Here is a 23,387-nt window from a genome sequence, read left to right as displayed (position 1 = left end):
TTATTCTACTTGATGTGGATATTCTTTGCCCGTGCCTTGGCATTACCCTACTTTTACCAAACAAATAATTAATAAGGACTAGTGGCTTTCAAAGCGCTCTGAATTGTAAACCAAAGACCATGGGGTTCAAAGGTTTCAGCCTCAGGTGAGTTATTTAGAGAGATGCATGTTCTTTTAGAAATTCTGTTAAAGCAATTTACATCATTTTGTGGTTTAATTTAAAAAATTACAAAACTGAAGGTATATTAAGTTTGACATATAAGTAATGTGACATAACTGTGAAATTTAAAGTTCATTTTGAAAAAATATTAGGTATTTTTGGATTAAAGGCCGCGAATTTATATATTGTCATAGTTACATCCAATATGCCTTCTATGGTGAAGATTATTGTTATTTATTTGTGTGAGAAGTATGATTTTTTTATTTGGGGGCTAAGAGTTCCATGGATTTATCATTTGTATATAGTTAGTACACTTATTTTACTATTCTTATCTTATCTATTCTAAAGAAAGAACTTTGAAGAATAAAATGCTAGAAGGTTATTTTATATTTTGATTTAATAAAATTGGTAAGTGTTCTCCAATTATATGACAATACAGCTCTAGAGAAACTTTAGATAGAACGAAAGACATGTTTCGATATGAGAGATGGATACAAACTGTTATAAGAATGTATTGGGTGCCCTAGATTAACCAGAACAAATATAAATCAAATAAGCAATACATCGCCTATTGTCAGTGATGTTTATTGATGATGCATAAAATACAATAAATTTATTAAGCGTGTGCGTGTGGTCTTGGATCTCAACAGTCAACGTACGCATAAATGCGCTCTGGATGTCTGGTAGTAGAAACTTGTTATTGTCATTGGGATGATTTTCGTCTTTTTCTCTCCTTTTTTTTTTTTTTTTTTTTTTGTTTTTTAAGAGAAAGATTATGTCCACAACATTTTTATAACACTTTTATAATAAATCTTAAATGTCAAGTTATTATTGGTTGTTATAGGTTGACAAAAAAATAATTTAGATTGTGAATTCAAATTATAACCAATAACAACTTCCCTCATATGATTTGTTGCGAATATAGTAGTTTTTTTTTTAAGGGGATATGATCATGCTTGCCTAATAAATATCATGGATAACTTACCTAATAAAGTGTTTAAAGTTGATGAAGAACCAACCGTGAGGCACCCAAATTTTCTTAGTGTTTCTTGATTCACATAAGTTGAAGTAACAAGTTATTAATGATAGGTAATTGGTAATAGAGTAATGTTTGTAATTGGTTCAAATGAAAGCTGTACGGCACCGAGATCCCAAAGCCCATACTGGCCTTGGGCCCAGGCCTCGGGCCCAAGCCCATACTGGCTTTGGGCGTAGGCCCAGCAGAAAGGTCCAGTTACCTTATGCCCTTCTTGAAACTGCCTTAGTGTAAAAACAAGTTTTGGGTATTGAGTTCCAAGAGGTGACCGGTTAAGCTTTCCCGGGCAAGCGTATGAGCCGTGTCCGGGAAAATCATGATATGCACGGGAAACTGAGTTGTCGAACATAATCGGTCAAGATGGAACCAAGTTCCAAGATCATAAATGCTGCACCGCCCTCTCACCTAAACATCCACTTTAACCAGATAATATTGGACCTTCAGTAGCACTAACGGTGACTGTAATCATAATCTTCCCACTAACCTTGGCTATAAATAGAAGAAAGTTGGGAGAAGAAGGGGTTCAGAAAAATTGAGAGAAAACAGTCAAGTGAGAGAGTATCAACTGAGTGTTGCTTTGAGTCTCTCTGCCGAGAACGACCCATAGTAGGAAATCCTCAAGCCCACTACAAATAAATTGTGAGCCCAAGTGATCTAAGGCCCAGAAGTCCTATACTTGGTTCCTACAAAAGCCAATAAAAACTTGTCAATTTTGTTGTTGTAAAAAATATTGTCAAATTATTTAATGTTTGTAGCATTAAGTTCATGCATATGGTACATGATGGTGGACTCATTGGTCTTGGATAAAGGTGTTCAAAAAACTGCTTGCATAGCATGACTACACCTAAACCGACCAAAATCACCCGCAAAATAGAGTAACTGAAAATTGCACAAAACTGTACACCCATACATATGTGTGTGTTTTAGACTGATTAAATATATTATATATTAAAATTGTACCGCACCTATTAATATATAAGTATATATTTTATATTTAATATAGGTTTTATATATGTTTAACATATATTTAATAGATATTTAGCATATATTAAATATATTTAGTATATATTTGTAATATATATGAAAACTAACTAAATCGCACCACATGGACTGCATGGTGACTGATCTATTAAAGGGCAGTATGGTAAGGGTTTTGGAAAAATTGCACCACACGATGTAGTGCTAAATATGGCTCAAAACCACACCGTAAACACCCCTAGTATCAGAGGTCCCAATTCAATCCACCATTAGCGATCTATGATATTTTCGGGGTGTCTCATGGATAGGGAGCAGAATCAAGGGAGTCAATTTTGTACTGGGAGCTGTTTTGGTTTGGCCAAAGGAACCATATGTTTTGGTATTGGTCAATATTGGTGTACAATTTAGAAGTTATTGCTACAAACATAAATACATATTTATAAGCTCAAATATTAACATAAGTACATTGACCTATTGTTTTAGAGGAATATCAATATCAATTTAAATGCCAATATAGTACATAACCAATGGTATAGCTAGTACCAGCATGGTATTGGCTACCTTAGGTTGAATAACTTGGTCAAAAATATTAACATGGTTATTCAATAAAAAAAAAAAAATGTTACCATCATGTGACTGGGCGGTATAAATGAAACTATATGTCATTTAACATGAATTTCATAATTAAAAAACATTTAAGATGTAAAAAGAATTCCACCACATGACTCTCATTAGGAGCAATTACTCCTAGGTCTAGCTTTTATTGAAGTGAAGTGCAATAGAAGTAGTTAAAAGGTGAGATTTAAGAGCTTTGTGCAGGCATTTCTTATTGAGTGGGTTTTGTCCCCATGGCCCATGTTGACAAGATCAGTTTCCATGTGCTTTTGATTAATTTATGGCTCCCACAGTCTTCATTACAATATTCACAAATCTCTCTCTCTCTCTCTCTTATTCTTTAATTGAACAATGACTCAATCTTTTCCATGATTTCGTCTGTAGATCAAGAGTTAAATAAAGCTGAAAAAACCCATTACTCCATTTAATTAAGCTCTACAATGGGTCCTTGAATTTCAATGATTTTTCACTTCCTGAGGACTCTTTGATTGGTTATCTTCCTCTGTTCCCTTTCTGGGGAATCCTCTCTTTTCCCCATTAATTTTCAACAAATCTCATTGGGTTTTGAGCTTTGTTTTAGTGTCTGTGCCACTCTCATGCACACACTTACACACACACAAACACCCTCTCTCTCTCTCTCTCTCTCTCTCTCTGTTTTCTCTAAATGTTGCACATGTGGGGTTCTATGCTATTGCCTCCACAAGGACATGAAAGGCATCAAGCTGCTGAGTTTTGATCTTTGGGCCTGAATTCTTGAGATGTGGTTATGAACAGCAATAGCAGCAAACATCACAGAGCATGTCTTGTTTTAGTTACCTTTGTGTCAGCTTATCCATTCACTCTCTGTAGTGCTAATGAGCTTTTCAACGCTTCACTTTTTGGGTTCTGATGTATATGAGATCTTTTACTATAAAGTAGTTAACGGGAGCTAGAGTGTTCATTGGTGGAGGGTATAGATGATAAGTTCATTGCTTTTTTAGAAAGATGGAATCTGAGAATAGGTTCTACTCGACTGATGAATTCAAATTGGATGCAAAATGGCTGATTGATCCCAAGCATTTGTTTGTTGGGCCTAGAATTGGAGAAGGAGCTCATGCCAAAGTATATGAGGGAAAGTAAGTTTAAAGATTTTCTTAAATTTGATTCTTGGTGTTTAGCTACTTGCCTTGCTGAAGTGAAAATTTCTTTACTTTGGCTTCTGGTGGTGAGGGAATTTTGTTCTTGGTTTAAAGAATTATTTTTGGGATTTGCAAAATACTTGCTTTGTCATTGTCAAGGGTCAGGAATCCCATCTTTGTTATTGTTGTGTGTGTCTCTTTGGGAAATGGTCAATCTACTGTCTATCCAGTGCATTTGTTAAGCTATTCCTATATAGATTCTGCATTGTCCAGGTCATGTATCTGTTTGTGTATATGGAAAGCCGAATTGTGATGGGAATGGTTATGCTTGCATTGAATTGGAGACGAGTTTCTTTTATTAAATTGCAATTTGTTGTCTGTTTCTGCTGAAGTATCTCACTTTAGTTTTTGGTTTTTGGGTTCTCTTCAGATACAAAAACCAGACTGTTGCTATTAAAATTGTTCATAAAGGAGAAACTCCAGAGGAGATTGCCAAGAAAGAAGCACGGTTTGCAAGAGAAGTTGCAATGTTGTCTAGAGTTCAGCATAAAAACTTAGTGAAGGTTGTATTTGATTTCAAGGCTCTTATAATATTGTATTATTGCACTAACAAATAAAAAATATTGTATTATTGTGTGTCAGCAACTGACAAAAAATATTGTGGAACCCTGTGTGTACAGTATATTGGTGCTTGCAAGGAGCCTGTAACGGTGATAGTTACCGAGCTTTTATTGGGAGGGACATTGCGAAAATACTTGCTGAACATGCGGCCTAGATGCTTGGACACACGTGTTGCTGTTGGGTTTGCACTTGATATTGCTCGTGCTATGGAATGCTTGCACTCTCATGGAATCATACACCGTGATTTGAAACCTGGTAATCTTTTCATTCCAATGCTTTATTCTTTTGATGTAACTTTATAAAACAGGCCTCATTAAGTTAAGATCAGATCTGGATTGATTAAAGGTATCCTATATGCATGAACCCACTAAACGTCTAGAAATCTTAGTGTGGAATCTTCCCTTATCAAGAAAAACCCCACTCAATTTCAATTTCTTTTACAGGATTGCACATTCAAACTTTCATAAATAAGTTACACATATTGATCTTTTATTGTACTCATGTCTATAAACAAAGGTTGTACCCAATGCACACACTTCCACTTTTGCGAGGTCTGGAGATATGATAGGTAGATAGTCTTACCACGAATTTGTATGTGAGGTGATTAGTACTCATGTTTATAGATTATTTTATTTATTACTTACATTAATTGATGGAAGTGGAATTTCCTACTTTAGTTCTTAAGTAATCAATATCATCTTGTCCTTGCCTATCACTATTAATTATCAACCAACTTTCTTAGCAATTTGACTTTTGGCCTGAATTCACCACCATTCAAGTTTTTTAACTCAATAAATTAGCCTTCGGTTGGAATTTCTTGTCAACACATAAATCTCTAATACTAAAGGAGTTGTGCTAGTACCACATAATTGGGCACAACTTTGTGCCACAACTTTGTGTTACAATTATGTGGTATTAGCATAACTCATACTAAAGAGTAGGTAGTTGTCTAAGTTGCCAAGTTATAATTGATGTCACCATTCAATATGTCCCTTTAAGAAACTGACATTTTTGTGCAATAGTTAGTTAATGCCTTGAATTTAGATCTCTTTCTGTTGGGGGAGGTTTAAATTGTATGAAGAGTGTGTTGGGTTCACCAGGGAAGATGGATTGGATCGACAAGCGATGCCAATCTCTCAAAAGAAAAGAAAAGGTTTTCTTCAAGTGGATTGAATTCACTCTGAACAGGAAATCCCTTGTGAGACTGGGGATGATGTGGTCCTAGATTATTACCCCTTCAGTGAATCTAGGCACCTATCATTTGCTTATCACACAAACAACCAACCCCAACCTCCCCCCACCTTCAAAAAAAGAAAAAATCATATGTTTGTTAGTAGGTAAGGTACTATGGTACCAAGGAACTTCGGTATTATGGTCCTAACAAATTTGTCGGTTTCATATAATAGGTAGATTCCACAAACATTAAAATCAAAATATCTCATTGACCCTACTTTTTATTGAGGCTCCTTTCAGGTTAGGGGATAAGTCAGCTCTAAAATCTCAATTAATCATTTACCAAGCATTCGGATTTGTCTAATTCTTGAACTTAACCACACTCCCCATGGTGGACCCTCAACAAAACTCATCATTTAGAAGGGTCTACATGAATTTATAGTGGAGATTGATTGATAAGATTACGTACTAATTTGAGACCTGAGAGGGAGGGATTAGGATTGTAGTTAATATAAATCACAACAATAGGGCACGACCTTTGAATGGTTGAATTACTATTAGAGTCATTGGCCCCATGTGAAAAATATTCCACTTAACGAAAAAGTAAGTAATGGAATAAGTTAATTTCTGGTGGACTTTTAAAAAGTTGAATAGAAAGTGCCAACATATTGATGCATATTGATTATGAATGAATACAAATTTTGTAAATTAGGATAATATATGTGCTGTTGCATGCTTTTTTCACCGAAAGCTGTACCTTTGTCTACTGCTAAAGTGCTAATGACTTCATTTTAGAGGATTTCAGTTAGGGAGAGAGCTTTCTTAGCCTTTTGGCTAATTTTACATGTAACTAAGGGAACATAATAAGAACAATAACTATTTCATCCTCATGTTAAACACAGATGCTTTTTCAGTGTGTGTTGGATTAAACGAATCTAAAGTTGATTCACAGACTCCTTTTTAATGATATAATTCTTTTTGGTTTTATTTGACTAATTTTTTGACACAACTGTGTTATATGAGCCAGTATAACGGACAAGTTATCAACCGGACAGATATAGAACAGAAACAAGTGTTCTTGTCTACTTGAGACCTTGCCTTCAACATGATTTACCTAACACAAATATGCAGCATACTCGGCAACACTAAATCACGTAGTAAGCAGCTTAGATCATGTGTTTTTGACAAGCCTCACATACCAATGAGTTCCATTGTTGCACACAGTTGCTCAAATTAGTGCATTCGTGCAGTTGTTTTCCTTTATGTTCTGTATTGTAGGTGAGTGGCTATTCATAAATTTTTTTTTTTAATATGATTGATCTATCGTTATGAGTTGATGTATTGGTGGGAGAATGCTGAAAAACTATTCTTATATTTTCAAGATATATGTGTTTATGCTTGTTCACCTGAAAATACGACTTCTGAAACAATATATTCCTGATTGAAGATGGAATTTTTATTTTGATTGTGGTGCAGAAAATTTACTCCTGACTGCAGACCACAAAACAGTTAAACTAGCAGATTTTGGTTTAGCGAGAGAGGAGTCATTAACAGAGATGATGACTGCTGAAACAGGGACTTATCGTTGGATGGCACCAGAGGTAGTTCATTAAGAAATTTAGCATATTTTGGTTCTCCTGTTTCTCATTTTATAAATGGCTATATAAGTATTACTTAAATACATTTTATTGGTGGCAGCTGTACAGTACCGTTACATTAAGGCAGGGAGAAAAAAAGCATTACAACCATAAAGTGGATGCCTATAGCTTTGCAATTGTGTTGTGGGAGCTCTTACACAACAAATTGCCTTTCGAGGGAATGTCCAATCTTCAGGCAGCATATGCGGCTGCTTTTAAAGTAAAATATACATTCCCTGTTTATATATTATCTTGTTATATTGTTACATATATTATTGCATAGTTGTAATCTGAAGCCTTTTGGTACTGCTAAATCAAACTGATAACCTTAAGAGGGTACTTTGCCATTTCAGAATGTGAGGCCTAGCGCTGATAACCTCCCAGAGGAATTAGCTACCATTCTAACTTCATGCTGGCAGGAGGACGCAAATGCTCGGCCCAATTTCAGCCAAATAATCCAAATGCTACTTAACTATCTGTACACTATTTCCCCCCCAGAATCCTCAATTCCTTCTCGAATTTTCATGTCTGAGAACACAGTGTTGCCGCCTGAGTCTCCTGGTACAAGCTCTTTGATGGCAGTTCGTGATGACACAGGTGATACACCCAGAGCAAAGATGGAGGACAAGCTGAAAGGTTTCTTCTTCTGCTTCAACCAGTGTTATTAACCCTGAAAAAATGTTCCTTCCTGCCAAAATGGCACAAGGGAAGCTTAGTAGATAATAGGTTCTAGTCTCACAAATACATTTGATAACATGGTATATGTTTAAATTGATCAGTTTACAATAAGTTGAAGTTCAGTTCTAGTCTCACCTTGTTTTCTGATGTTGCTTTTGATTTCAGCGACCACACTAGGATTGTAGCTTCAAGTACACATGGTTCTACTATCTAGTAACTAATAGTTTGGAAAATGGAGTAGGGGTTATATTTTCTCAACATCAAGAATCAACCCAAACCGATGGCCCCCAACCCAACCAGTGTATAGATACTATTTCCTTATTTTATGATGTTTGTTTCCGTATATATAAAGTCATCCCAATGCATTGCGTTCATTCCAAAAACCAGAAAATGCTTTCGTGATAATTATTAATAGAATGAGGATTCGTATGGTTGTAGTATCAATGGGGTGCTTGGCATGTTGCTAATAAAGGCCTCAAGTTGAAGTGCAACCAATGTCTTTGAATGTGATATAAATTTTTTTGAGCACAAGATTGATTAGAAGGTAATGATAGTTCATTCAGAAACCGACTTCCCTATCTCTGAAGTTCCAAACTTGTATTTGGTTTGGACTCAGACATCAACCTCTAAAAGCTTCTTCAAACCTGGTTATACCAATACACCTGGATTGGCTTATTTACTGATACTTGTTTATTTTCCGAAAGTTGGTAAAATGATAGTTGCACCTGTAAAAGTAAGGTTTTAAAAATTACATATGAAAATAAGTTAAATAAGCTCTAAGAAAAAAGCTAAAACTTAAAAGAAGGATTATAACCTTTGGCTAAAAGTTGCAAGTTTGCTTATATATAAGGCATGCACAACTCACAAGTGATGCTGGCATTCTAAGATGGCCATATAAGAAAGAAGAACAACATACTTTTTGCATGCATTGTGATCTCTTTGCATGTTTTAATTCTTTGTTCATTGTTCAGCACGCACCATAAATAATAATCCTAGTAATCGTCAGCCTCACCACAGTGATTTTGGGTTGAAACTAAAAAGATGATTTTTCAAAAAGCTTCACAAGATCTGCTTCTCAAAAAGGCGATTTTGGCCACCTAATGAGTTTTTAAAAGGCTATCAATTGCAGCATATATATTGTGCTTCATGGTTCAAAAAGGTGAGTTTTACCCGGGGAAAACAGCTGTCAAACAAGACATGAACTCACATTTTCTTTCTGCTACTCTGTTGGAAACTTTCGTGAGAAAGAACAATTTCTGAAGTGTACATTTCTAACCATTGCCAAAACTCTTAAGAGCGAAATCAAGCATAACAGTCAATGTGAACAGTTTTATTTGTTTGTTGTTGTGGTTGTTTATGAGTTTCATAAACATTGCTTATTTGATCGCTCCCCAAGTTCTTTTATTTTCAGCATTGATGCAATCAATATCATAAAAATAAACACATTAATATAAGATTCAGAAATCTATTGGCATTTTATATTCTAAACATTCAAAAGGGTGAGTCTTTCTCTTCCCCACCACCCCCACCGTCTCTTTTTTATCAAGAAATATGAAAACCTTCTAATGGGGACAAAATCACTTTCCTTTCAGTGGTACAAAGGTCTGACTATCCAAAAATTTTCTATTATAGAAACTAAAGTAAGTTGACCAAAACACAAAAGAATCAAGGATAATAGAAAAAGTCTTCTATTGCAATAAACTGAGAAATCAGCATTATTTTTAGCAAAAAAGGAAAGTCTTTCTCTTCCCCATCTTCACCCCCCCCCCTTCCTTTTATTGAGACATCTGAAAATTGTTGGGATTGGAACAAGATCACATAGCTTTTTGGTGCACAAAGTCCCCAACTCAAGGCCAGCTATCATAGCATTGAAGAATTCTATGTCCTCTTTTGTTCTATAACAGAGGAACAAGGCCTTCAATAGTCTTGCAATGTATGTAGATTATAGGGTTTACCAATAGTCATTGCAAGAACATAATCCATCTTTGAAATGATGGAAGCGATTACGATCCCTGACAACAATTTCTCTATTATATACCTTTGAGATTATCTTTGTAGCATTGTGGCAGTCTGTACACACTCTAAGATTCTTTGATATTCTGATTGTAGTTCCAGGTGGGGTTCTTATGAGACCAAATGCAATGGCCAACTTCTCACTATGGTGAGAGACTGAAGCTTCCTTATCATCTTCCTCAGCATCCAGTCTTGCATCTGTTGGGTTGGGCACATAGCCTGCTGACTTGATCTGTTTCATCATGTCTTCAACTCCACCATATATCTCCTTTAAGTGAGCATGTCCATCATCTTCGGAGAAAAATTCATGAACTACTCCATCTAACTCAATCAAGCTACAACCTGGTGTCTTTTTAATCCTCTCTTCCCGCATCTGACGCCTCACCTTCAATGCATCCTCACATCTACCAACCGATGCATAAATATTTGATAGAAGTATGTAATCCCCACTATGAGCAGGCTCCAATATTGTTATGCATCTAAATGATTCTTCCCCAATTTTAACATTTTTATGGGCCTTACATGAAGCCAACAATGTTCTCCAAACAACAGCGTTTGGTTGGACGGGCATGTTCTTTATAAACTGATATGCCTCTTCAATCAACCCTGCTCGACCAAGAACATCTACCATACAACCATAGTGCTCAATTCTTGGTTCAATACCAAAATCTTTACTCATGCTGACAAAAAGACTTCGACCCTCATCAACCAGACCTGCATGACTGCATGCAGCAAGAGCGCCAATGAAAGTGACATCATTTGGTTCAATATTCTTCTCCCGCATCAAATAGAAGAGCTCAAGAGCCCTTTTACCCTGTCCATTACTAGCAAGACCTTGAATAAGTGCTGTCCAAGTGAAGACATTTTTGGAAGCCATTTTACTAAATATTTCAATAGAACTGTCCACAGATCCACATTTCGCATAGAAATCAATCAGTGCAGTTCCAAGGGTAACAGTGAGCTTCAGATTCCTCTTCTTTATGTAAAAATGGACCCATTTGCCAGTTTCTAAAGCTCCAAGGACAGCACAAGCATTAAGCACACTGACCATGGTGACCTCATTGGGATCCACATTGTTCTTTTGCATCTCATTAAAAAGATAAAGAGCCTCTCTACATCTATTTGCTTGGCAATAACCAGAAATCATGGCACTCCATGCCACAACATCCCTCTGATCCATCTGGTCAAACAATCTTCTCGCAGTATCTACCTCACCACATTTCGCATACATATCAACAAGAGAAGTCATCAAAGCAAGACTCTTCTTAATTCCATTTGCTTCTACATACCCATTAATCCACTCACCTAATTCCAAATCAGCCAACCTCCCACACGATGTCAAAACACTAATCATTGTAACCTCATCAAACCCAACATCCAATTCCTGCATCCTGCGAAATAACTTCACAACCTCTTCCCAACACCCGCTCCTCATGTAACCTGAAAACAACGAATTCCAAGCAACAACCCCTCTTTCTGACATTCCATCAAACACCCTGCGAGCGACGTCAACTCTACCACAATTCGCGTACATATGAATCAAAGTATTCTCAACAAACTCACTTGATCCAAACCCACATTTCAAAATGTGGGCATGAACCTGTTCACCTTCACTCAATGCTCTTAGTCTAGAGCAAGCCTTCAACACACAAGGAAAAGTGAATTCATCGGGTTCAACTGAAGTCTCAAGCATTTTCTTGAACAAAAATATAGCCTCATGAGGGGATTGCTTATATGTAAGACCCCTTATCATGACATTGTAAGCCGACGAATCGGGCTGGCCAATATCATCAAAAATGGAGAGAGCATAGTCCATGGTATTGGGGAGAAGTATAGCTGCTGATTCGAGAAGGTTTTCGGTGACGGCCCGGTTGTGGATGAGGCGAGTTTTGATGAGATGGGCATGGATTTGGTTGAGGTCTTTGCTGGTTTTGCATTGTTGTAGAATTAAGGTTTTTGGGTTTTCAATGGTGGTTATGGCAGTTATGGGTTTGGCGGAAAAGACAGTTAGTGTAGAAAGCATTTCCTGAGTTGTGAGTTTGAAAAAAAAAAGTCTCAAAAATTAGACAAAGGCCAGGGCCTAGAGTATAGTCTTTTAGACCAAGAACCAGGTGAAGGGTGCAGGGTGAAGGGGCAAGTACGAGGGCTAAAAAAAACCAAATAGAGGGTTAAAATTCAATTTAGTTTATTGACTTTTATTTTTAATGTTTAATTAGTTCTTAAATTTAATTTTTGTCAATTAGTTTCCTACTTTGTCAAAATGAATTATTTGCATCCTCTTGTGTAATGGGAAGCGGGCTAGTCCTTGAAAATTTATGTTCCTTTGTTGTTGGGGCTAAAATTCTTCATTTCTCATTTACAGGGACTTAGGGTATGTTTGGTGAAGGAGTTTGAATAAGTTGTTTGTATTTTTTTGAAAGACGAAAACATCATTTTAATCCCTATATTTTAGGGTCACGGTCAATTTGGTCTCTATATTTTAAGAGCAGTTAATTTGGTCCCTATTATTTTTAAGTTGGAGTCAATTTGGTCCCTACCATTAACTTACTAACGGAAAATGTCTACGTAACAAATGGTTTGTCTTGTTGGCGCACACGTGGTTAATATAATAATATATAATTATATATTTAAATATTTAAAAAGCCACCTAAGCATTTTACTTTTTAAAAAATCCATGTCAAATAAAAAAAAAACGAAAAGATTAATTGAAAGAAAAAAAAATTTTATTTTTTATAACAATCCTCAATTTCTTTTTTTTTCTTTTGCATTCTTAAAAACTTTTCTCAGCTTCCAAACACTATTCCCAACAAATGCAAAGTGCAGGCAAAGCGTTTATCATGACGCAGGCCTGTTTAGGAAAGGTGTTGAAAACAAAAGATGGTTTGGTTCAGCCTTTTTTGTGTCCTATATATATGAGTTGGCCATGTTTGATTGGACAATATTTTTTTTTTTTTTTTTACTTTTTTGAATTACTCAAATGTTGCTGCCGATGGGTAAGGGCCAATGAAGGGTTACCCTACTTTTTCGCGATAAGCCTGCCTTTTGGTTTTTGCCATTTTACTTTACTTTTACCTCACCGTCTATTCTGTGGTGCGATTTTTTTTTGGCTTAAATAATTTGTTTAGCTTTAGATGGTTGAGTTCCTGGGAATAGTGTTTGGAAGCTAAGAAAAGTTTTAAGAATACAAAAGAAAATAAAGAAATTGAGGATTGTTATAAAGAATAATATTTTTTTCTTTCAATTAATCTTTTCATTTTTTTTTTGTTTGACATGGATTTTTTAAAAATTAAAATGTTTAGGTGGCTTTTTAAATATTTAAATATATTATTATATTAGTCACGTGTACGTCAACAAGACAAATCATTTGTCATGTAAGCATCTTCCGTTAGTAAGTTAACGGTAGGGACCAAATTGACTCCAACTTAAAAATAACAAGGAACAAATTGACTGCTACTAAAATGTAGAGACCAAACTGTCTGTAACCCCAAAATGTAAGGACTAAAACGGTGTTTTTTCCTTTTTGAAATACATGTGGGTGAAAAAGTGTGTAAATGCGTGTAATATTGTTTAAAAATTAAAAATATGTGTTTAAGATGCTCTACTAAATGGGGTCTTAGTATCGTAACCAATACGTCAGGTACATATGGTTGAAGTATGGACTCTTTTACAAGACATAGGGCCCCAAAAGAATGAGATGCAGTTCTTTAATCTTCTTAATATGATTATTTCATCCAAATTTGTTAATTAATAAAATTGCTTAATTATTTTTATTCCAATAATACTCATTAATCATAAGAATTATTAAATGGCACATCGGCGAGTTCCAGTTAACTCAACTGGTAAAATCTCTGATGGGTGTATAAGAAATTTGGAGTTCAATTCTCGCCTAAACCAAAAACTGATTGGGGTTTTGGTTCAATAATAAAGAACTATCATCAAAAGGGGATGTCATAGGTTGAAACTCTCTCAAAAAAAAAAATTTAAATGGCACATCTCTTCAATGTTTTTGGTTAAACTTTTAATTAAATATAGACTGTTTGAACCTCATCTGCTAACAAATTTGAATAGAATGATCAAATTGAGTCATTTTTATAGTGTGACAAAATTAACAAAAAAATTAATCTTAAAGATTAATTTAAAATTTGAAGTAAAAGTTAAGGGAATAAATTGAATTTTAGTTTTTTTTTTTAAATTAAACATAACAAGTAGAAAAAAAGAATATATGAGATTGTGTTGAAAACCTTGACAAAACAAGGATACTTTTTTCCTCCTAAAAAAGTGATTACAGAGGAAAAAATAATTCCTTTATGTATTTAGGCTTGTTTACTCATGCTAAATTGCCAGTAATGCAATTAATTCCTTATGCATCAAATCAAACGAATAACCAAGGTTGAGTGATTCAATGAAAGAAGCTTATTTCCATATGGATATGTACTCAAATGACAGGAAAAAGGAATAACGTATGTTTTTGGTGATATTTTATTCTTTATCCTCGGATCCAAAAACAGAAGAAGTAAAGATGGCATCTTTAGGCGGCTTCTGTCTTGTCTTATGATACGAACTTTAGTTGGCTATCTTTACTCTGTTTGTTCACCTTTTCTTGTCTTAATTTTGCATCTTTGCTGTGGGAGCACTTACAAAAGCTTCATATTCACTAATCTAGATTGTAAATTCCATGACCAATACCTATTGTGTATCGCTCATGTTACCTTCAAAGAATCCAATTTGGCCAGGACCTCCCTTTTAGGCATTGTATTCCTTTACCCAAAAAATGTGATTTGACAGAAGATGGATGGAGAATTAGATGCACCATATCATGTAAGAATAAAGAGAAAAATCTATGCCTATAAATTGTTGTTTCCATTGCTCCATTAACAATAGCTCTGAACAAATTAAAGCCAGTAGAACAATGTATACTCCCAGGCAGACTCATAGTTGGGAAGCCACTCCTCAGAATGTTTCTCACTACCCTTTGTACAAGCCTCTCAATAACAATGTCACCTATGAAGAAAAGGTCACCTATGAAGAAAATCGTGGACCTCACCACCAACATCATCACAACCACCACCCACATTTTGAAGACAAGGTTGAGGTGATAGAATATGAGGAAGTTGTTGACGATGGTAGGTATGGAAACTGCAGAGACAAGGCTGAAGTGGTCGAATATGAGCGAGTCGAACGTCACAAGAATGGGAACCATGAGGTTTATCAAGAAAGGGTCGACATTGAATCTGATGGCTATATCCGGCAGAAGCACAAGAACTTTGAGCTTCCCAAGTGGGCAAGCTACAGGGTGCGTTAAGCATGGAAGCATGATGGAAGCATGGTTGATTGGCAAGCAAAGTACCTTACATATAGTGTTACCAATACACTAATAATCTAAATAATATGCTTGCCTTGCTGCTCTAATGGCATACTATGATGCTTGCAATTTCCATATATATTAAATAATTTGAAAGAAAAATATGTTGTTGTGGACTTGTGGGTTTATTATCTCTTTAAGAGTATTTATTTGCCGTTTCTGTGACAACCATGCACTGATTTGCATTAAAAACTGAGGAAGAAACAAGATTAGCCGAAAAGAAGTTTACATTCATGATGGAAGAGATGCATATATATAATTAATAAAAACATATACTTCAAGGCTCACTTTTTGACCGAGAATGAAACATTGAAACTACACTGTTAAAACTTATACGCAGCCATTTTCATGCATAATGATTCCCTATATTTAAGGATCAGGGACTCACGCAATATATATATATATGTGTGTGTGTGTGTGTGTGTGTGTGTGTGTGTGTGTGTGTGTGTGGTGTGTGTGGGGGGGGGGGGGAGTCAAATTTTGTTACTTTTTTGAGATAACAAATAGAAATTTTGGTACTAATATAATAGTTACTAATCAAAATAAACCGTCACATACATGCGTAAATATACACATATATAAACAATAATATTTTGATATTAGAGTAGTTCATAATTTATAAATATATTTTATATATATAAAATTAATAGCTTTCACATATGTATATTTGCAAGATAATTTTTTAATGGAATTTATCATCTTTTAAACTCTAATGAGTATACAAAAGCTGTCTAGATACAAAATTATGTATCTAAAATTCTGAAAGTTACATAATTCTAAAATTCTGAAAGTTACATGATTCTGAAAGTTTTTAGACCCCTTAAAACCACAAACAAATTAACCTAGGTAATTAGCTAAGTGATTACGTAGTCAAATTAACAAATCTAGGTTATCATAATCAAACAATCATATCACGCAAAGCAGCGGAAAAATAAATAACACAACGATATGATAACCCAGGAAAATTAAACCGGTAAAAAATCTGGGGAGGATTTAACCTAGTTATCCTCAAGGTAAAAAGAAAATCCACTAGAAAGAATCGAAGTTCATACAATAAGACTTACAAGCCCACGCTCGAATTTTTATTGCTACCCACCAGTAGAACTTACTGACACGACCACATGCAAGCTCCGAATCCACGAACTCCTTCTTTCTTTGGCCTTTGCAAAACACAAACACCTCTGTTTGTGACTTTGAGATCCCACTCAAAGGTTTAGCAACACAAACTCTCATGTTTGTGACTCCAAGACCACCCTTGAAGGTTTAGATCATTAGCACCTTTGATGACTAGAGAAGGCAGCAACTTCTACAATACCGGATCTTGAGATTCTTCAAGGAATAGCACCGGTAGAAGACATAAGAGAACTTTTTAGGAATAAAACCCTAAATACAAAGGAGACACACTATTTTCTCTCTGAAAAGTTACATAAAAACGTGTTTAGAGTTTCCTTTATATACTGGGAGAAGTAGATTAGAAACCCTAATCCTTAATGGGCTTGAACTGCTGTTTGGGCTTAATTAAAATTTTGCAGATATGACTTTCGATTGATCGAGCCTGTCTTTCGATCGATCGAACCAGACAGATTATGAAATCTTCTTCCTGCAGCTTGTATGTTCTTGAATCTTGACTTGAATAATCTTGAGCATTGTCTAATAATACCTATAGACTTTAAGATCTATATTTAGACAAGTTTATGTTCACGATTTGTCAATTGTTCTAAACATTTAGAACCTAACAATTTTGATACTAGAGTAGTTCATAATTTATAAATATATTATATATATAAAATTAACAGCTTTCACATATGTATATTTGCAAGATAATTTTTTAATGAAATTTATCATCTTTTAAACTCTAATGAGTATACAAAAGCTGTCTAGATACAAAATTATGTATCTAAAATTTTGAAAATTAAATTAAAAAATCAAATTAATGATCCACAAAAATACATCCCAAATACCTTTTTTTAGAAACAAATACATCCCCTATTCTTTCCTACATTATTGGTTCCAAACACAGCCTATGATCATATATCGCAATAGATAGAAGTTTGATCAATAATCAAGAGGGCACTTCTTCTTCTTTTTTTTTTTTTTGAGAAACAAGAGGAGACTTGATGTGCTATGATTTTGCGAACTTAGGGGGTATTTGGTAGGGGTATTTAAACAACAGTTTTCGTTATTTAAATAACACAACAAGCATTTCTATAACACTTTTTCACCCACACTTATTTCCAAAAAACTTAAATAACGTTACTAGAATAACATTACTTTGTAAGGGGAGGTTGAATCTCACCTAAGTTCAATGCTGCAATGTAACCATATGCCAACCAAAAAAATAAAAGGGGTACCTAAATTGCTCTTGTCTCATATTTTCTTCATTTTAAAGTTTGATTTAAACTTGAATTCACATAGACAAAATAAAAAACCAGGTTAGTTTGCATGTTGTGCAAACTAATGAGCAAATTATGGAGATGTGTCTTTAAGGGGCTCCCAATGCATTTCATATCTAATTGGTTCAATGCATGTAGGTTTCTTTTTCAGTAGTTATGGGAGCTGACATCTTTATACATCAATGGATTGGCCATGTTATGGGAGCTGAAATCTTTATGAATCACAAATTTCAGAATAGTTTCTAGCAGGCAGGACCATTGTACAAGAATCAAGTTGGGAATATCTATAACCTTTTCCAAATCCACTTGGATTTCTCTGAAGGAGAATCGTACAATGAAGCAATCCACTTGTATTGGGTATTTCTTTCCTCCCAACTAATTTGGTTTCGTCCTTTGACATTGACAAAAGAAGGTTGTCAAATGTAGTCATGTGCTCTTTATGATTTCGCTACCAAACTTGCTCAATAATGTAGCTCTGGCCTCTGAGAATCAATAGCATTAAAACCAGAAGGCCACAACCAACAAAACATATGTCATGATCAAAACCGTGTAGTACATAAGAAATCCAATTGAAAGCATGAAGAGTTGGAATTGATTTTTATTTTATTTTATTTTTTTATTATTATTATTATTTTTTTTTTAAATTGAGGGCCTTCAAAGTGCGCAAATTAGTGTCGATTTAAGTCTAGTTTATTTGGCTAGCTTTTAGCTTTTTTAAGTGAAAAAAAGTAACTTCAATATAGTTAGCCCAAACCGTACTGCTTAAACCTATTTTTAATGAGGGCTACTTACGAACTATAACACAGTTGGGGTTGCAAATGTGGCAAGCATTTAATTGCATTAGACTTTAAGAAACACAAGTCTGAGATCTATAGTTTTTAATAAATTCAGATTTAGAATAAGTACTTTCAATCCAAACTTGTCATTTCCTATTCTTAAGTAAGTACACCGAAATTGACCAAAATGGAGCTACTTGGATTGAAGTGGACTGAAATAGACCAAATGGGACTGATGAACTGAAGTGAACTAAATGGACTGAATTAGACCAAAGTGGATCAAAATGGATCGAGTGAACTGAATTAATTTAAACAAAATAAGGGCCTTCAAAGTCCGCCACTTGGTGTACGTCTAGTCTAACTTATTTGGCTAGCTTTTAGCCTTTACAAGTGAAAACAGTAAATTCAATATAGTTAGCTCAAACCATATTGCTTAAACCTATTTTTAATTAGGGTTACTTACAAACTGCAATATAGTTGGGGGTGCAAATGTGGCTATAATTAATTGCATTAAAATTTAATAAACACAAGTATGAGATCTATATTTTTTAACAAATTCGAATCTAGAATATGCTTTGTCAACCCAAATCTATATTTTTCACATTTTTAAGAAAGTACACCAAAATGGACCGAATTGGATTGAATTAGTCCAAATAGACCAAAATACTATGCTAATGTGATTCAACAAAAACATAGTAACAATAAATATTATTCTTTAACTTTAGATATTATATAAATATATGGTTGTAAAGTTTTTTAAAATCTCACTTTTTCAAAATAAAGTATATTTCAGCAAAAAGCCATCACCAAAATACTAAATAAGTGATGCCAAATGCATGCTTACATTGGAGGTGCATGATACATAATTTTTTGGCCCAAATAGAGAAAATTGTTGCCAAGGTGACTTGTGCATGATACAACTTTTTAAAATATTACTTTTTCAAAATAAAGTATATTTCAACAAAAAGCCATCACCAAAATACTAAATAAGTGATGCCAAATGCATGCTTACATTGGAGGTGCATGATACATAATTTTTTGGCCCAAATAATGGAAATTGTTGCCAAGGTGACTTATGTGGTTTTGTGGAATACTATATATGTTTAGTTTCAAATTATAAGGATCAATGTTAAAGACACAAAAAATTCCACAGATTGTTAAGATGACAAGTTGTGATTGGTATAACATTATTTTTATATAAACTCACTACTAATATCACTTTTATTGTACACCAATCATAACATGTCAATTTAATTTATGTGAATAAAAAATAGTGAAAATTTGTGTCACTAGACTTTTTGAATTACGAGTGGGAAGATAACTTGCTTGTCCTGGCAAGCTTATGCTATATGTCCGGGTATCCTAAAACAACATGCAAAATGTCATCCATACCTTAATTCAAGAAGAAATGAGATAGTAAGTATTTGTTAAGAGCTTTTGTAGTTTAGTAACATTAACCGATTCTTCTCGTGCGGAACTAGATTCAAATTCCCCCTCCCCCACTTACTTACTTGTAAGGGTAAAAAAACAAGACAATAATAATTATTCAACATTATTGGTGTAAAAAATAAAGTGACAGTAGGAAGCTTTGTCTCCTATTTTAAAGAACTAGCTAAGATCCCACACGATATGTGATGCAATTTATTATTAGCTTTTTCTAATATTTTAATAAGTTTTGCCAAAAATCATGTAACTTAATTGGTTGTCACTTCATAATATTTCCAACAGAAACATTCAAGGTTTGAAACCCTGCCTCCAACTATTGATGTATAAAAAAAATTCACTAATTTTCCTTGTAAAAAATTGAAATATTTGGTTATTTTATAGACAAAATAGAAAAACACTAAGAGTAGTGTAGTGTGTGTGTGTTTTTACAAATTGAAAATTTCATGATATGGTGGCTAATATTGATTGGTATGTTTCATGGCTACTAAAAAAAAAAAATGAAAATATCCTTCAATTATTATTATTATTATTTTACATTCTTGATTGTGTGTTACTAACTTTATTTTTATTTTTCATTTTTGTTGGACATTGTTTCAATTATTGTTAAAAAAAAAATTAAAAAAAAAAAACTAAATTTGAGTAAGAATACCATATTTCAAATAAATTGTTTCTTGCATAAAAAAGAAAAAGAAAAAAAGAATTGTTTCTCATATAAATCTTAGAAAAATGATATTAAAATTTCATCATGCTTAAAATAATTAATATAACAAAATGAACATATTTATTCTAATTACATAGAATAAATACAATATTAGTTCCACACACACACACATATTACACTAGCCTCTGAGCATGCGTGTGAGGCTCTTCTATTTATTTGGGTAAAAATTAATAATTTGCATCTATTATAATTTAGAAATATTTTATTTTTTATTTTTCAAACAAATAAAAATAATAAACATTAGAGATATGTAGTAACTACAATTTCTTTTTTGAACGTGAAGGAAAAAAAATCTTAAATTTTAAGAATTCTCTTTTTGATTTCAAAATGAAATTTATTATTTGACATTTATGAATTATGACCCTATTTCTAAATAAAGTTACCTTTCATTAATAAGGATATTTTTGAACCATATAAAAGTCCAGTTGAAAAAAAGAAATCATCTTATATATAGTATAAATAAATATCAAAGGGGTTAGGACATTTACCACCGCGCACCCTTGGTGTGGTGGTTACTTTACAAATATAAATGCTTGTGGGGTGTGAGGGGTAAGGGCCGAGGCTCAAGTCTCCAGGAAGGAGTTTCACACACATATACACTTAGATTAGGCTAGAGTAGAAATTCTATCTTGTATAAAAAAAAAAAAAAATTAAAAAAAAAATTAAAAAAAAGGTTAAGATAAATTTTAGTAAATTTTCAAATATTTAATTTTTGAGTCCGAATTTGGTAATGATGGGGTGTAAAACTTATGTTTTACATAATTCAATAAGTGATTGTCACGTCAGTATTTTACTTAAAATTCAATACATCTTACCATGCCTAATAACTTGTCAATAAACTATCAATTTGGTTGGATTTATATATGAGTATTAGAATTGATTGAGTGTGATTGTGCCTAATTTTAAATATGTGATAAGATTATGATGTTGGGATTGGAAGGGTAAAACTTGAATTTTACACCACATCCTTACAAGATTTAATCTCTTAGTTTTTATGGCTTTTGTGTCAATTTTTGTTAAAGAAATTAAACATGAGAAAGAATGTCATATTCTAAATTATTATTATTTCAACTAAAAATTTATTTCTTATATAGAGTTTATGAAAATAATTATAAAAATTCATTTAATGTAAATAATTAATGCATGATTAATATATGCATTTACTCTATTGGCTAATTCAATATATCAATACTTTAATATAAATGCAAACGTTGTTAAATGGGAAGCCTAAATAAAGAAAATACCAATAAATGCGGCACAACCTCATCCTCTTTAATATAAGGTTTCTGCTATTGACAGGGAAAAGAAATGTGTAACATGAAAGTGGAACTCACACCACAAAATGATAAATAATAAAAAAAATAAAAATGAATAAACAAAGTGAAGTAGGAAGTTTTGTTCCCTGCTTAAAACTATAGGGAAAGTAAATTATGTTGTAACCTGAAAAATTGGAATTCACATACCAAAATAGATGGAAAGAGTTTATCCTATTCTCTTGGAATATCAGCCCCTGTTAATCTCCTCGAAGAAATCTGATTGAACAAACTTCTAAGGCTATGCCGACTCTCCTTGCGCCTCCTACGGACACGACTTGGACTATCCAACTCAACAAATGGATTATCTGACAATAAACCAGTCTCTAACCTTCTGGACAAGGTCACAATCTCATAGGAATCACATAGAGACTGCCCAAAATCCCAAGTGGCACCATGGCTGCTGTCATTAGCTGATGATGATTTGCTCATTGCTTCTAGCTTGAATCGAGAAGGATTTCCTTTGAAATTTCTCAGGGGGGCATCAAATTCATTCATAGGCCTAGAGCTGCCAGAGCGGTTGTGCCATGCTTGTGCCACTGCCTTGAGGATTTCCAGGTCTTGCTCATCTTCAACCTCTGGTTTTTTCTTCATGGAACTCTTTTTCTCTAAGAAAGTCTTGTTGGGTCCATGTTATCTTGGGCGAATTTGAGCCTTACGTTAATGCTGTAGGTAGAGATAAGCTAAAGGCATCTATACCTTTTCTGTTACAAAAGGTTTCCTTTTTTTTTTATCTTCTCTCTCAGGCTGTGGCCTGTGAGATGAAAACTACGGAATTAATGGAAATTTGGCTAGGTCTGAGTATAGGATAGACATTAGCTTGTTTTTTGTCTCCACTTTGATTTTCCACAAGTGGATGCAAAAATTTTCTCAATAATGACAGTTGGTTGAGACATTAGGAATTCTTTGGGCCATTAAATTTGACAAATTCTATATTATTGTTGTACTCACAAAACGCTGACATGTAATGATGAAAAACATTTGTCCAGACAAATCCTTCTCGTGAGACCATTACTGTTTATGCAAAAGTGGTTAATTTATTTGACTTAGAGAAGGTAGCTAAACACAAAATGCTCTCAACTTTAGAGAGTAAACCCACAAAATAGACTACTGTTCATTCTTCAATGGACTCTCTATATTTTGAATTTTTTTTAGCTCATGAACTTTAGCCCATAAGTCTGATGGACTACTATTCATTCTTCAAATATTGTTTTCTATTATGATAATAAGGTATTGTATAAAAAAAATATTGGAAGATGTGTATTTGTTAAAAAAATAATAAATAATGAATGAAGAAATAATATTTAAATGAGATGGAGAATTTGTTGGAAAATGTATTTGGAAAAG

The 23,387-nt window shown here is 33.8% G+C and overlaps 3 protein-coding genes across 3 annotated transcripts; 1 reads left to right on the top strand and 2 right to left on the bottom strand.

Annotated features, from left to right (window-relative positions):
• Positions 1-3,000: 3,000 nt before the first annotated feature.
• On the top strand, positions 3,001-8,163 carry LOC115965406 (serine/threonine-protein kinase STY13-like). Its single transcript, XM_031084617.1, has 6 exons — positions 3,001-3,904; positions 4,338-4,470; positions 4,588-4,783; positions 7,178-7,302; positions 7,400-7,558; positions 7,692-8,163. The coding sequence occupies exons 1-6, from the start codon at positions 3,774-3,776 to the stop codon at positions 8,004-8,006; spliced, it is 1,059 nt and encodes a 352-aa protein (XP_030940477.1). The 5' UTR covers positions 3,001-3,773; the 3' UTR covers positions 8,007-8,163.
• A 1,622-nt stretch (positions 8,164-9,785) lies between these two features.
• On the bottom strand, positions 9,786-12,145 carry LOC115962619 (pentatricopeptide repeat-containing protein At1g08070, chloroplastic-like). Its single transcript, XM_031081503.1, has one exon. It carries the CDS (start codon positions 12,050-12,052, stop codon positions 9,968-9,970), a length of 2,085 nt encoding a protein of 694 aa, XP_030937363.1. The 5' UTR covers positions 12,053-12,145; the 3' UTR covers positions 9,786-9,967.
• Positions 12,146-21,978: 9,833 nt separating this feature from the next.
• On the bottom strand, positions 21,979-22,913 carry LOC115965358. Its single transcript, XM_031084558.1, has one exon. The coding sequence runs from the start codon at positions 22,632-22,634 to the stop codon at positions 22,215-22,217; it is 420 nt and encodes a 139-aa protein (XP_030940418.1). The 5' UTR covers positions 22,635-22,913; the 3' UTR covers positions 21,979-22,214.
• Between the last annotated feature and the right edge of the window lie 474 nt (positions 22,914-23,387).

This window comes from Quercus lobata, chromosome 10, assembly GCF_001633185.2.
Source record: "Quercus lobata isolate SW786 chromosome 10, ValleyOak3.0 Primary Assembly, whole genome shotgun sequence".
In the NCBI taxonomy this organism is placed as follows: domain Eukaryota; kingdom Viridiplantae; phylum Streptophyta; class Magnoliopsida; order Fagales; family Fagaceae; genus Quercus; species Quercus lobata.
The sequence above is the reverse complement of the archived record's forward strand: the minus strand, read 5'-3'. Positions and strand labels throughout refer to the sequence as shown.